At 42.5% G+C, this 12794-nt stretch overlaps 1 protein-coding gene across 1 annotated transcript in view; it reads left to right on the top strand.

Annotated features, from left to right (window-relative positions):
* The first annotated feature begins 395 nt into the window (after positions 1 to 395).
* The window catches only part of ALDH1A1 (aldehyde dehydrogenase 1 family member A1), a 58804-nt gene continuing 46405 nt past the window's right edge, over positions 396 to 12794 (top strand). The window contains exon 1 of the mRNA XM_007077497.3: positions 396 to 518. Within this exon, the coding sequence (XP_007077559.2) occupies positions 453 to 518 (66 nt within the window). The 5' untranslated portion in view covers positions 396 to 452. The remainder of the gene's footprint in view (positions 519 to 12794) is intronic.

Here is a 12794-nt window from a genome sequence, read left to right as displayed (position 1 = left end):
AGTGCCCTCTGAGACTCTTTTCCAATCCTCAAATTCTCTGATTCCAAGTCTGTCAGAGAACGGAAAGTTTCACAGTAGCATAAAAAAGCATGAAAAGCCAAAAAAATAATAACTGGCCTTAGTGGCCAGAGCAGCTGCACCGCATATCCTTATCACAGGTTTCGGCTTTGTCAATTAATTCGTCTGCAAATAGTGCCCTGTCTCCAGATGTAGTTTCAATGCTGGAGCACTGGTTTCTTAAGGATTTAAGTTTAAAGTCAAGGGCTTCCTGCCCTAGGTGTTACAAATAAGTAGTGTCGTTTTCTTTTTGCTCCGAGTTTGTTCATCCAATCATATTCCAGTATGCAAATAAACCTTAGCCCGTGCAGATAAAAAGGAACAAATAAAGCCAAGGGCTCTATCAGAACCAAATCGCTGAGCCTGTCACCTGTGTTCCAGCAGCCGAACCAGAAATGTCGTCTTCAGGCACGCCAGACTTACCTGTCCCACTCACCAATTTGACATATAAATATACTAAGGTTAGTACAATTTATATTTGCTGCTTTGCTTCAGGTTGCTAAAAACTACATGTGTGGAAAGCATAAAAGGTCAATGTAAGTAAACCTTGTATAAAGAGCCCTTTGCAAATACAAAAATAAAAGGCTTGCAAAATGCAGGTTTGGGTTTGGTATCTTGATCAAATAATGACTTCTAGATCGTACCAGGCAACTTTTCCTAAATTTATTTCTTAAAATATTTCTCAGTGAAAGGAATTCTCTTCTGTGTGAAAGGTTCTTGCACCAGGGTTCAGTAGACTTTACTAAGCAGTTCTATTAACTTCAGTGTAACCCAGCATGCATGATAAGAGAGGCCAATACTTACTAGAGAAACTTACTGGAAAGAGCCAAACAAATAGGAAATGATCTTTTTCTTTTTTTTAGGAAATGATCCTTTTTTTTTTAAAGGAGAAACCGCACGCTGAAGTAAATGGTTTTTCTATATGTTTAATGAGTGCCAAAATCAAAGGACCCACGTCTGATAATTGGAGGAAAGCTCCTGTTTCAAAAACCCCAAATAGACTTGCATTATTTAGCATATCTAGGGAAAGAAAGCATTCTTATTTCTTTCTTCGGCCAAGTTTGTTGCCATTGGAGCAGATGCATAATTGTTAACTGATAAATATTTAGAGAAACCAGAGCAGGAGCCAGACCTGGACTTAAAAATCCACAGCTAGGAAGAACGAGGAAATGGATCCTGTTTGAGTTGTTCAAAAGTATCTCTGAACTTTGCCTGTTTCACCCTGTTATATGCCTGCATTCCTGTGAGAGTCTAGAACTCCCAAGCGAACAGATAAAACGGGCAAACAAACCAATCTGAACAAAATCACTTAAATTGGCTTTATGGTACACTACGGACAGCAAGCGAAGAGAGGCACCGTTCCAACTTAGGGAGAGCCATTTTGCTTTCTGAATTAGCCAATGAAAAATCAAGAGCAATACAACTTAATGATAAAGCAAAAGCCCCACTATTGTTGATTTCTTCCCTTACTTGTAACCAGGGACGGTTTTGAAATCCTAAGGTCGGTTACATTTTCATTTTCATAAGCACAACAGATGAGGAAGTTGCTCAGCTGACTGATTCTTTTCCTTAGGAAAAGTATCTGCCGAGATCAGATTGTGCCTTTAACTTGGTGATCAGCAGCTAGAAAATGTATTGAGGTGTTATTTTTATGATGTTTTATTCAAAAGGAAAACATGTTTTGAATTTAATTTTATTCCAAATGCAAACATGGAAAAGGGGGGTGAGTCCATACCCTCCAACAATTTGCACTTGGGAAAGGTGTGCCCAAAAGATGACAAGACTTCAGTCTTCCGAGCTTCCTTACTCCAAATTGGTCATTCACAAAACATCCCATCTAAAGCAGGCACATTAAGAAATGCATTTCATAAATGTCAAAATCATTGGCAATGACTAAAAATGATCTTACTACTATTATTACAAGGTCTTTTTTTCCCCCTATGATATACTTGGGAAGATATTTTCGTAGTTCCAGAATGTCACATTTTAAAAAAATGGTGGAGCGCCCGGGTGGCTCAGTCGGTTGGGCATCCAACTTCAGCTCAGGTCATGATCTCACAGTCTGTGAGTTCGAGCCCCACATCAGGCTCTGTGCTGGCAGCTCAGAGCCTGGAGCCTGCTTCGGATTCTGTGTCTCCATCTCTCTCTGCCCCTCCCCCTGCTCGTGCTGTGTCTCTCTCTCTCTCAAAAATAAATAAACATTTAAAAAAAATTAAAAAAACTGCTTTGCAGAAGTTTGCGATCTTCTTTGTTATGTGTACCTTGAGGAAGCTCTAAAGTGAAATATTCTTTCTACTGCATTAAGCTTCATTTAGTAGCTGTGAACTGAGCATGTAAAAAACAGTAGTGGATAAATGAAATGGACCTTAAAAATCTAGCATGCAAACACAGATCTGGCGATCCTTTAACACAGAGAGATGTTTTTTAAGATTGGAATCTCCTGTTCACTTCAAAGCCGGTAGAGGAGAACACCCCTCCAAGGAAAATGAGAGCCCTGAGTGTTCAAAAGAAGGTACAATTCAAAGAGCAGCCATTTGTTCTTGTTTTTAAGAACTTTTCTGGGTAGAAATACCCAATGCAAGGGAGTGAATTTTGTTTGCTCACACATCTTCTCTATAAATCTGTTCTGCTCAGATAGCATTTTATTGTCTGATTTATTAGTTACAGCGTTTTTACACTTGGGAGGACACCAGTTATGTATGTAATTAAATCTAAATGGGTGAGCTTTTCAAATGCCTTTGCATTCGCTTTTTACTGTGCCCCACTGAAGAATCGTACTGAATTTGTACTTGCAAGAGGAGTTGGAAAAATGATGGTTATTCACTAAGTTGCCTGATTGCAAACCATGGAAGGAGACATTTTACAGTGTGTGTGGAATTACCTTCAATGGCCAGCCCTTAAACTCTGTTATCTGTCTCTTACTATGTTAATGTCTTTCTCTATTGTCACCAGAAATAATCTCGATCACTGGGGCAAGGTGGAGAGGAGGGACAGAAGAGCAGGGTTGAGTAACAAAAAAGTGATTGCAACTCCCCACTCTCAAGTTTGAGACTGCTTTTCACCCAAACCAAAGAAGTCAGTGTTGCATATCTTTTATGACTTATTCTCTATTACAGTCTGATTATGTTTTTATTGTTGTTGGGGTGGGTAAAACAGAGGTCAGCGTTAAGAAGTTGTTTTAAAAAGATACAAACATTTTTAGAAGTTAAAACCTTAATAACATCATTATGAATCCACATAAACTCGGATTCCATTCTTAACCTGATTTTTCCCCTTTGCAATTGTAAATGAATCCCATATCTACCAGCTCATCCGTTTTACTGAGGCTTTAAATGAAGATCTTCTTCGACACTTATGTGATTGTTGGGCAAACTACACTGCCTCCCTCTGCCTCGGTTTCCTTCTGTGTCAAATGGTAATAATAAAGGTCCCAATTTCCTAAGGGAGATAAAAGCATTAAGTGAGTTGAAAGCATATAAAGCGTTTGAAATAGTGCCTGGCACATGGGAAGTGATTGATTAACATTGGTTATCCCAGTCCTATTTATTTTTCTGCATTCTTTCCAATTTTCCAGAATCTTCTTTTACTCAGCCTTTCCAAGACCTCAGCCTTTCCAAGCCTTTCCAAGACCTATCACATTGGTGCGAAGTTCCCAGGGTTTATCCACTATTTCAGGGATCAAAACTTTTCTCTTACAGGATTCAGTAACTTTGTTTTCCGTTCTCACTTTGCAACATTGTTGTTTTACCTTAAAAAAGAGAGAGAGAGGGAGAGAGAGACAGACAGACAGAGAGAAATAGAAAATTCAAGAAGATAAGCTTTCTCGGATGGGATTCAGACCCCAAAATGTTTACCTTAACTCACTGAACAATAAGATGTTCATACCAGAAAAGATGTTCATCTGCTAATGACATTTCATACACTTACAGACACAGGCACTTACACGCAGGAAATAGTTGTAGCTAAAATTCGTTGTGTTTACGCTGTACTAATGACTAAGTTATTTGCATTGATTCTGTTTACTTCTTAGGATAACCCTAGGAGGAGGTTCTTTTTCTTGTTTTTTAGATGAGGAGACTGAGGACCAGAGTGGCCAAGAAACTTGCCTTAAATCATACTGCTAGAGGGGCGCCTGGGTGGGTCGGTCAGTTAAGCGTCCAACTCTTGATTTTCACTCGGGTCATGATCTCATGGTCCTGCGGTGGAGCCTCATGTCGGGCTCTGCTGACAGAGAGAAGCCTGCTTGGGATTCTCTCTCTCTGTCTTTCTCTGCCCCTCCCCCGCTCATTCTCTCTCTCTCTCTCTCTCTCTCTCTCACTCTCTCTCTCCCTCTCTTTCTCAAAATAAATAAACGTTAAAAAAAAAACAAAACATACAGCTGGAAAGTGACACAGCTAGACTTTGAATGGGACAAGCCCTCACACCAAGTGTCTTGTCTAAGATCCAGACCATTACTTGGGAACATGGGGTTGCTGGATTATTCTGTCCTTTATTCTGACTCTCATTTGTCCATTCCTGATTACTGGAGGGGACTTGACCATGAGCCTTTCCAGCTGCTGCTCAGCTGTTCCCGGGCCAACAGGAGGAAGTTGGCGGCCAACTGAGGAAAAAAAAAAAAAAAAAGGAGAACAATAGGGAAGCTTGGAAGCAAACAGACATTCCGCTTTGATTGAAAAGGTGGGGTTTGGGCTGGGAGAGGCTGTGATGCAGAGGATTTAGAAATAGGTGTGCAATGTCTATGGGAACTATGTGTCTTCAACTCCTATGGAATCACTTTTGTTTGGAGTAAGAGATGACCTTCCTAGATTTCTGGTATCATCGTATAACACATCGGAGTTAAAGACACTTTTTTGGTAGAGAAGAGTTATAAATCACTGCACACTAGGGGCCACGGGCCAGTATCTCCTCTTTAAATTCTTACAGCAAACAAATTCAGGCTGCGTGCATTTCCAGCTACCCCATTCTCTTCCCTCCTCCCATTTTCCCTTCCGTTTATTTAACAAGTCACTGAATTACCACTCTGTGCTTGGTCGGATGTATAAGGAGGCTAATAGGGTTCTTGCCTTAGGGAGCTTATGTTCTTGGAGGGTGTGGGGAAGAAAACAAGCAAGTCAGTGAATAGTTTCATCATAAATTTTGATAAATGCTAAAGAGGACAACTGCCGGGAAGAGCTTGCTTTTGATGAGCTGTTCGGGAAGGTCTCTTTAAGAAAGGGACATTTAAGGTGAGCCTGATTGATGCAGAGCATAAAGTGTCCTTGGAGACCTGGGGGTGGGGGTGGGGGTAGGGGGTTGGGGGGAGAACAAGGAACCGGAGGTGAGGGCAGGTGCAAAGTCCTTTACAGGGAAGAGCCTGCTGTGTTCAAAGATCTATCAAAAAGCTAACAGGGCTGTAGTAAAGGGAGGCAGAGAATAGAGCAGGTGAGGCTGGAGGAGGAGGCTGTGGCCAGACCGCCTGACGGATTTTGTAGGAGGGAGACCACGGAGGGCTGCTTCAAACAGAACGGGACTCAAGTTCAAGGCAAAGCTGACTGTGCGGAGGCCCTGCTTTCACTTGGGAAATGTTGCTAACTCCCTTCTGATTGAGGCAATATTGTGTTTGCTTTTGGCTTGCAAGCAGTCGAACAAATCGCTGGGTGGCTGCAAGGGACGGTGGCTTAACAAGATAAACGAGGCTTCGATTTCCAGCTCTTCTACTTATTTCATGCTATGACCTTGGCCAGGCTTCTAATCTCCTTGAGTTTCAGTTACCCTGTCTGAAAATTGGGAATAATAATAACTACCTTGGAAAGTGGCCGTGAGAATTAAGTGAGGGAATTTGTGGAAAACGCCCGGCACTTATTAGCTGCTTGGTCCAGGCTCTCTTTAACCCTCTCCTTCCCAAGATGACTCCTGCAATCCTCTAGGGATTCTATTCCTGATGGACATGGAATGAATTCTTGCAACGCCTGCCATAGTTTAAAAATGCTTACATCTACTGCTCTCATTTGAGGCTCCTAAGTAACCCGTGGGAGGGAGTTAGAACATGTTACTAGTGTCCCATTTTAAAGCTGAGGGAACCGGAGTGCAGACATCTTCAGTGATTTGCTCAAGGTCACATGGCCCTCAGGAGGCATGGATGGAATGAACTGGATTTCGAAGCTTCTCATTTCAGAGCTGATACTTTTCCACACTATACCATTTCCCCCTACACACTAGCCGCGGTCCTACTCGCATCCTCCTGGATGGTCTCTAACAAGAGCTTTCAGACCCATTGCTTCATTTGTATTGTGCCTTCCTCACTCTGATTGAGAGAGTGGACATTTGGATGATGAAAGAAGAGGTATGATTTGGGCACTAGATCCCCAGACAGGTGGACCAACAAGAGAGAAGGCGCTCTAGGGTAGCGCTTCTCGAATTTGACTATGCAGGTGATTCAGGGAGGATTCTTGCTGAAATGTAACTTCTGATTCTGCAGTGAGGTCTGAGATTCTGCATTTCTTTTTTTTTTTTTTTAATTTATTTTTGAGAAAAAGAGAGACAGAGCACGAGTGGGGGAGGGTCTGAGACAGAGGCAGACACAGAATCCGAAGCAGGCTCCAGGCTCCACACTATCAAAATGGAGCCCGACGCGGGACTCAAACTCACAAACTGTGAGATGGTGACCTGAGCCAAGGTCAGATGCTTAACCAACCGAGCCCCCCAGACGCCCTTCAGATTCTGCATGTCTAACAGACTTCCACGTTTTGCTGATGCCACTCAAAGTGTGGCCACTTGACCAACAGTAATGGCCTAATAGTTTTGGGTCAACCTCATAATTTTACCTGTAATGACCATCACCTAGCTGCTTAGGGACCTGACTTTCTCTTTCTCTCAGAAACTTACATGCAGCCAGCTCAGAATCACTGACCTTCCCCCTTCAGAAAATGCCTGAGTCCAACAGGAGCCAGGTGGTGGCCACGAGCCCATGGTGGAACCAACATTGATTTTGCTCCCAGGAGGTAACCATTCAGTACAAATGCAATGTTTTAGCTCATCTCTGAGGACTACTGTCTTGGCAAATCATTTCATTCTCTGGCACCTGCCTGCTTCAAGAAACCTAATCAGCAGCAATCCTAAAGTGAATAACGGATGCTCTAAGGGATGGTTTGAGCCCAATTTCACGAGGAGTCTTGCCACTTCAAGTGTTCACGTGATTTCTTTAAACTGGACTTCACCTACTGGATTTGTCAGTACCTTCTTGCCAGAATGAGAGGGCTGTGTGAGAAGACTCTTAGGGATTATGGGAAAAAGCTCCTTTGCAGAGGGACCCAAAGTTAAGGTCGTGCCTCCGATGTGGCATGAGTAAGCTGTGGGCTAATGTAATACAGATGCATACCTGAAACCTCATGGGAAAACAGGCATTGATAAAATGGTGATACCTTTCTCTCAAAGCAGCAGTCACCTGGCTTGTGGTGGTGTTGCTGATGGTGGCAGTTTGGGTTTTCATGATGCTGGTATAATTATGGCCAAATCCCTCACCCACTTACCAGGTTTAAGTAGCAACATAGAGCCATGTTCAAAAGAACACGGGCAATGGTTGCTTGATAACTCGAGCCACTGCTAAAATATCAGAGGAGCAGATATTTGTGTGAACCCTGATGCCATAAACCGATATATTGTGAGCACGTCTGTGTATCAAAATCTCCCCCCCACAGACACTGTTTGCAAGGGATGTAAATTGTTGCTAATATTTGGTTTTCTGATCACACGCTGTAATATCTCTACCTGATGACTGTATTGTAATGCTGAAATCGTTAACGAAAATTTGTTTCCTGGGAATCTATCTGCACAAATATCACAGATGTCAAAACTTTGCCTGAACAACTACCAACTCCCCCCTCCATCCAGGTCCAATCATGGGACTATTTCCACTGCTCTCCTGATTCTTACTATGAAATTGAAACAAGGCGAACAACACATAACTGAACTGAGCTCTCTATCTGGCACTCTCTTTGGAAGGGAGAAGGCTCCCATGCAAGCAATTGTATTGTTGAACCTTAATATCGTGAAATATACAGAGAAAAAAAGTATGAACTTTCTGGTGCTTCTGCATCTTACCTCTTTGATACGGTGTATGCGTGATGAGCAGAGGTCATTGATGAGTACTTTTGTCACCTGTGGAACATAGGGAAGTTGTGGTTCGAAACAGACATGCCTTCTCATCTTTTCCTTTCCCGAGTTGAAAAAGCTGAAGGGCTTTTTCAAACAAGAGTAAAAGAGTATACATTCGTGTTACTGAAGTCAGACTCTAATATAAAGCAGAAACGAAAGGAAAATTTTCTTTCTCCTACAATTGTTTTGGTCACTCCCATTGTTTTCATTCCTCTGACTACAGTTAAATATTTTCCTCCCTCCTGTTATTTCCTCCTTAATTTCCTTTTAGATTTTTTTTTCTTTTTCTTTTTTCTTTTTTTACTTTCAGTCTCAACATTTTGCTTTGCTGCCTCAGGGTTTGGGGTGAAAGTAGTTGCCAGAGATGTAGCTTTGATTCTTTTAAATGTTTAACACCTCCGCCTGACTTTTGTTCAGCCTCTCCTATTATTCATGCCCCATCTTAATATCCCCCCTCCCCCTCCAAAGTCTTTGGTACTTTTGTAGGTGCCTAATGCTGAGAAGAGTTTGCACATTTACAGCATATACCCCTTCCTGTACATTTACCCATCACTCCACATGCTGTGACCCAGGTTCTCAGTTTTGGAAATGCACACAGGGGACATAAGACGGGGAATTCCGTTACCCTCCCTCACCCTTGGTGTATCGCAAAAGAAATTCTCTGTGCATTGAAAATGTGAGCTATTAACATCCCTCTGCCACTGAGAAAGCGCTGGCTTCCCTTAGAGGATCTAAAGCCACTGCTGTAGCCCCAAAGAGGTGATGTGACCTTAGGGCACCTTGGATATCTATTGGAGGGAGTCAGGGCCTCTCTCCCCTTTAAGCCAACAGGTTCCAAAATGTTCTATCAACAGGAAAGGCTAATAGGTTTTATTTTGCCTATTAGTCAAATTCGGCTTGATCCAAGCCAGAAATATTTTGAGGAAAGGGCTTATTTATTTAGAATTGTAACTTTATGCCAAACACATTAAGACATAATTTTTACCCTGGAAAGCCCTTTTTTTTCTCTCAAAATTATGATGTATTCTTGGGCACTAAACTGCATTCAGGAAACGGCCACTTCTTTTTAAAATCAAAGGTCATGAGGCATCCCTTAAAGGCTGACATATCTAAAATTTAAAAAGTAAAAATCAATTTTTAAGTTTCCTCCACATTCCCATTGATTGTTTCCCCAAATGAGAAGCACTTGATGTCTAACAGCATGCATAGGAGTCTCTAATTCCCAATCAATATTGTGAACTTTAAGCTGAGGTCTAGTTACATATATTATTCACAAGTATCCTGCGTCCCAAACTCATAATTAGCAAGTAGTTAATACAACAGTTAAATAGGACCCAAGATTTTTTTTCTTTTATACGATGATCCCTTTCCCCCCAAAACTTGCTGAAGGCAAACAACAAATGGAAAATGAGGTTGTCACCATAATAGGTCATTTCCACGGGCCTGAAATAGGTTTCATGATTATTATACCAAACATCCGTTAGGCTACACGGCTTCACATAACCATCTTATACAACAGAAAAGATGATTATTCACAAACATTTGGTCACACAGTTAGCTGGAAGGCAGATGTCAAATGTAAGACCCACAAAATTAAAGCAGAAAGAAAAAGGTCATTAAGGTAGTTCTTGCCCAAACACTTCTCCATGGCTGAGGAGAAGAAAAGGAAGGGAGGGTACCTGGCCTTTACAGCCACCTTGGTCATCTCATTATGTATGCTGGGCTCTGTTTGTTTGCCGAAAGGCCCCTGTTTGGGGGAGAACGCATATATCTCGTAATCCTAAGACTGTATTGCTATCTCAGTATACTCTCCAGCCTTATGGACGCACGCCTGGAATGTTAAAAATTGTCTCCCAGCTAATCTCCTGGGACTCTGGCTGCTCTGCTTCAAATCCATGTTGGGTACATTCACATCAGCATTCCTAAAACACCCATTTGATCCTGTCATGCCCTTATTACATCCAGAACAGAGTCCAACCTTCTCACTCTACAGACCAGATCAAGATTCACTACAATCTGGCGTCCTTTTCATCATCGAAATTTATCTATGACTTGTTTCCACAAATTCTCTGCCTGTGTCCCGTGTGTTACACGTGTCCAGAGGCTGGTTCCTTCCTTTGCTCTTGTTCCCCTTCTTTCCACCAATCCGATCCTATCCTTCAGGGATGCATTCTTCTGGCCCATTTCCTACCCTTTTGTGAGTTCCACCCTGCAATTTACTGACTAGAGCACTGCTCTGGTCTTTACCCTACAACCTTCCATTTTTTTACTGGCTGATCCTGATGTGAATACGTGCTCTTCTTTGATCACAAGCCCCTTGAAGGCAGGGGCTCACTCTCTCATGCTTTCCCATGGTACCTTCCAGGGGCCTCAGGTATTTACTCACTATTTGGAAGAACATAAGTAATTTAATAGCAGGATATGAAAGGCTAGTTGAGGAAAGAGGGGAAAAGAATGTTAAGTCCAATTGGACCAACTAGGGAAATCATCACGAGGCGATGATACTTTAAGTGAGACTTGAAGTATGAGTAGAAGAAAACAGTGAAACTCCAGCCTGAGGAACAGCATGAGTAAATAAATAAATAAACAGCATAAATAAATCAGTGAGGCTTGAAGTATGAGTAGAAGAAAACAGTGAAACTTCAGCCTGAGGAACAGCATGAATAAATAAAGGAACAGCATGCAGCAGAAGGGCATGGTGTTTGCGACAGTAGGATGAAACTAAAATACAGGGTAAATGAGGAAAAAAATAAAAAGTTGGAAAAGCATATTGGGGCTATTTATGGTTAGGAGAAGCATATCTGGAAAACCTAGAAGAACCACCTAAGTGTCCCAAGGAGTGGCCAAAATGTGAATTGGGTTGGTTTAGGAAGATTATGATAAGGGTGGGGGGGGGAGATTATATTTTAATGAGGCAGAGGTGGGGGCAGGAAGAACAAGCCATCTTTTTATGAGAGTATAAGACAAAGTGATACCAAAGGATAACTAGGAATTGTGTGTGCCATTAACAGGAGAGGGAAAGTGTGTGTGTGTGTGTGTGTGTGTGTGTGTGCCTGTGAGAGAGAGAGAGAGAAGGAGAAAGAGAGAGAGAGAGAATGTGTAAGCAGCATAAAGCTAGGGATGACAGTGAAACGAATTTGGGACACATTGTTTAAGATGTTTCCCAGCCATCCCTTGGGAAGAAAAATACAAGAAAGTAAGGACTAGGGATGCATAAAGGAAAATACTCTTTAAAAGTAATTACAAGATTCTCTAAAATGTGTTCATGAGGGCTAGAATGCTGATGCACTTGTTGGGCAAGTCAGTAGCTTTTTAATTCTTTTTAAAAATGTTTATTTATATTTGAGAGAGAGAGAGCACGTGTGTGTGAGCAGGGGAGGGGCAGAGAGGGAGAGGGGACAGAGGATCCCAGGGGGGCTCCGCCCTGACAACAGAGAACCAGATGCAGGGCTTGAACTCACGGGGGGCTCAAGCTCACAAACCGGGAGATCATGACCTGAGCCAAAGTCAGAGGCTTAACTGATTGAGCCACCCAGGTGCCCCAGGGCAAGTCAGTATTGAATTTATCTTTCTTCGAGGTGAACTCAGATGACATCATGTTTTTCATGAAGGACATTAGCTGCGTGCCATTACCCTTTCCCACACCTCCATGGTTGTGTCCTTGAACCTCTAGTCTCCTCATCAGAACTGCTATGCACCCCCCTCCCTCTTTATTTATTCATGCACATTTTTTCCCTGTCAATTCCAGGCTAGCACTACAGTTTTTCGAGCTCCTCTAAACACCTGGGCTGATGCTGTTTTGACATACAAATAATTGTGTTGGTGTGAATAGGCAGATAAGAAAGATCATCCTTCCCTTTGTTTTTTTTTTCCAGCAAATCACAAATATCATAGTGTGCTCATGTGCAGAATATTATTGGTCTTACCCATGTGTAGCTACTGGATTGTTGGTCTTTTGATTCAATTTTAAGTTATTTATTCAAGAATCTTTGATGGACCTTAAAAATCACCTGAAGGAAGGGGCGCCTGGGTGGCTCGGTCGGTTAAGCATCCGACTTCGGCTCAGGTCATGATCTCTCACGGTCGGTGAGTTCGAGCCCCGCATCGGGCTCTGTGCTGACGGCTCAGAGCCTGGAGCCTGTTTCAGATTCTGTGTCTCCCTCTCTCTCTGCCCCTCCCCTGTTCATGCTCTGTCTCTCTCTGTCTCAAAAATAAATAAACGTTAAAATTAAAAAAAAAAAAAATCACCTGAAGGCTGAGATTGTATTGGACTGTGTGGATAAACCAGAAAACCAGACCAACATAGTTCTTTTTTTTTCAACGTTTTTTATTTATTTTTGGGACAGAGAGAGACAGAGCATGAACGGGGGAGGGGCAGAGAGAGAGGGAGACACAGAATCGGAAACAGGCTCCAGGCTCCGAGCCATCAGCCCAGAGCCTGACGCGGGGCTCGAACTCACGGACCGTGAGATCGTGACCTGGCTGAAGTCGGACGCTTAACCGACTGCGCCACCCAGGCGCCCCCAGACCAACATAGTTCTTGACCTTATCTTACAAAGCTTACAGCCTAGGAGAGAGGGGAGACATTTAAAAATGACTTTTCA

The sequence above is a fragment of the Panthera tigris genome, chromosome D4, assembly GCF_018350195.1.
Source record: "Panthera tigris isolate Pti1 chromosome D4, P.tigris_Pti1_mat1.1, whole genome shotgun sequence".
In the NCBI taxonomy this organism is placed as follows: domain Eukaryota; kingdom Metazoa; phylum Chordata; class Mammalia; order Carnivora; family Felidae; genus Panthera; species Panthera tigris.
The sequence above is the reverse complement of the archived record's forward strand: the minus strand, read 5'-3'. Positions and strand labels throughout refer to the sequence as shown.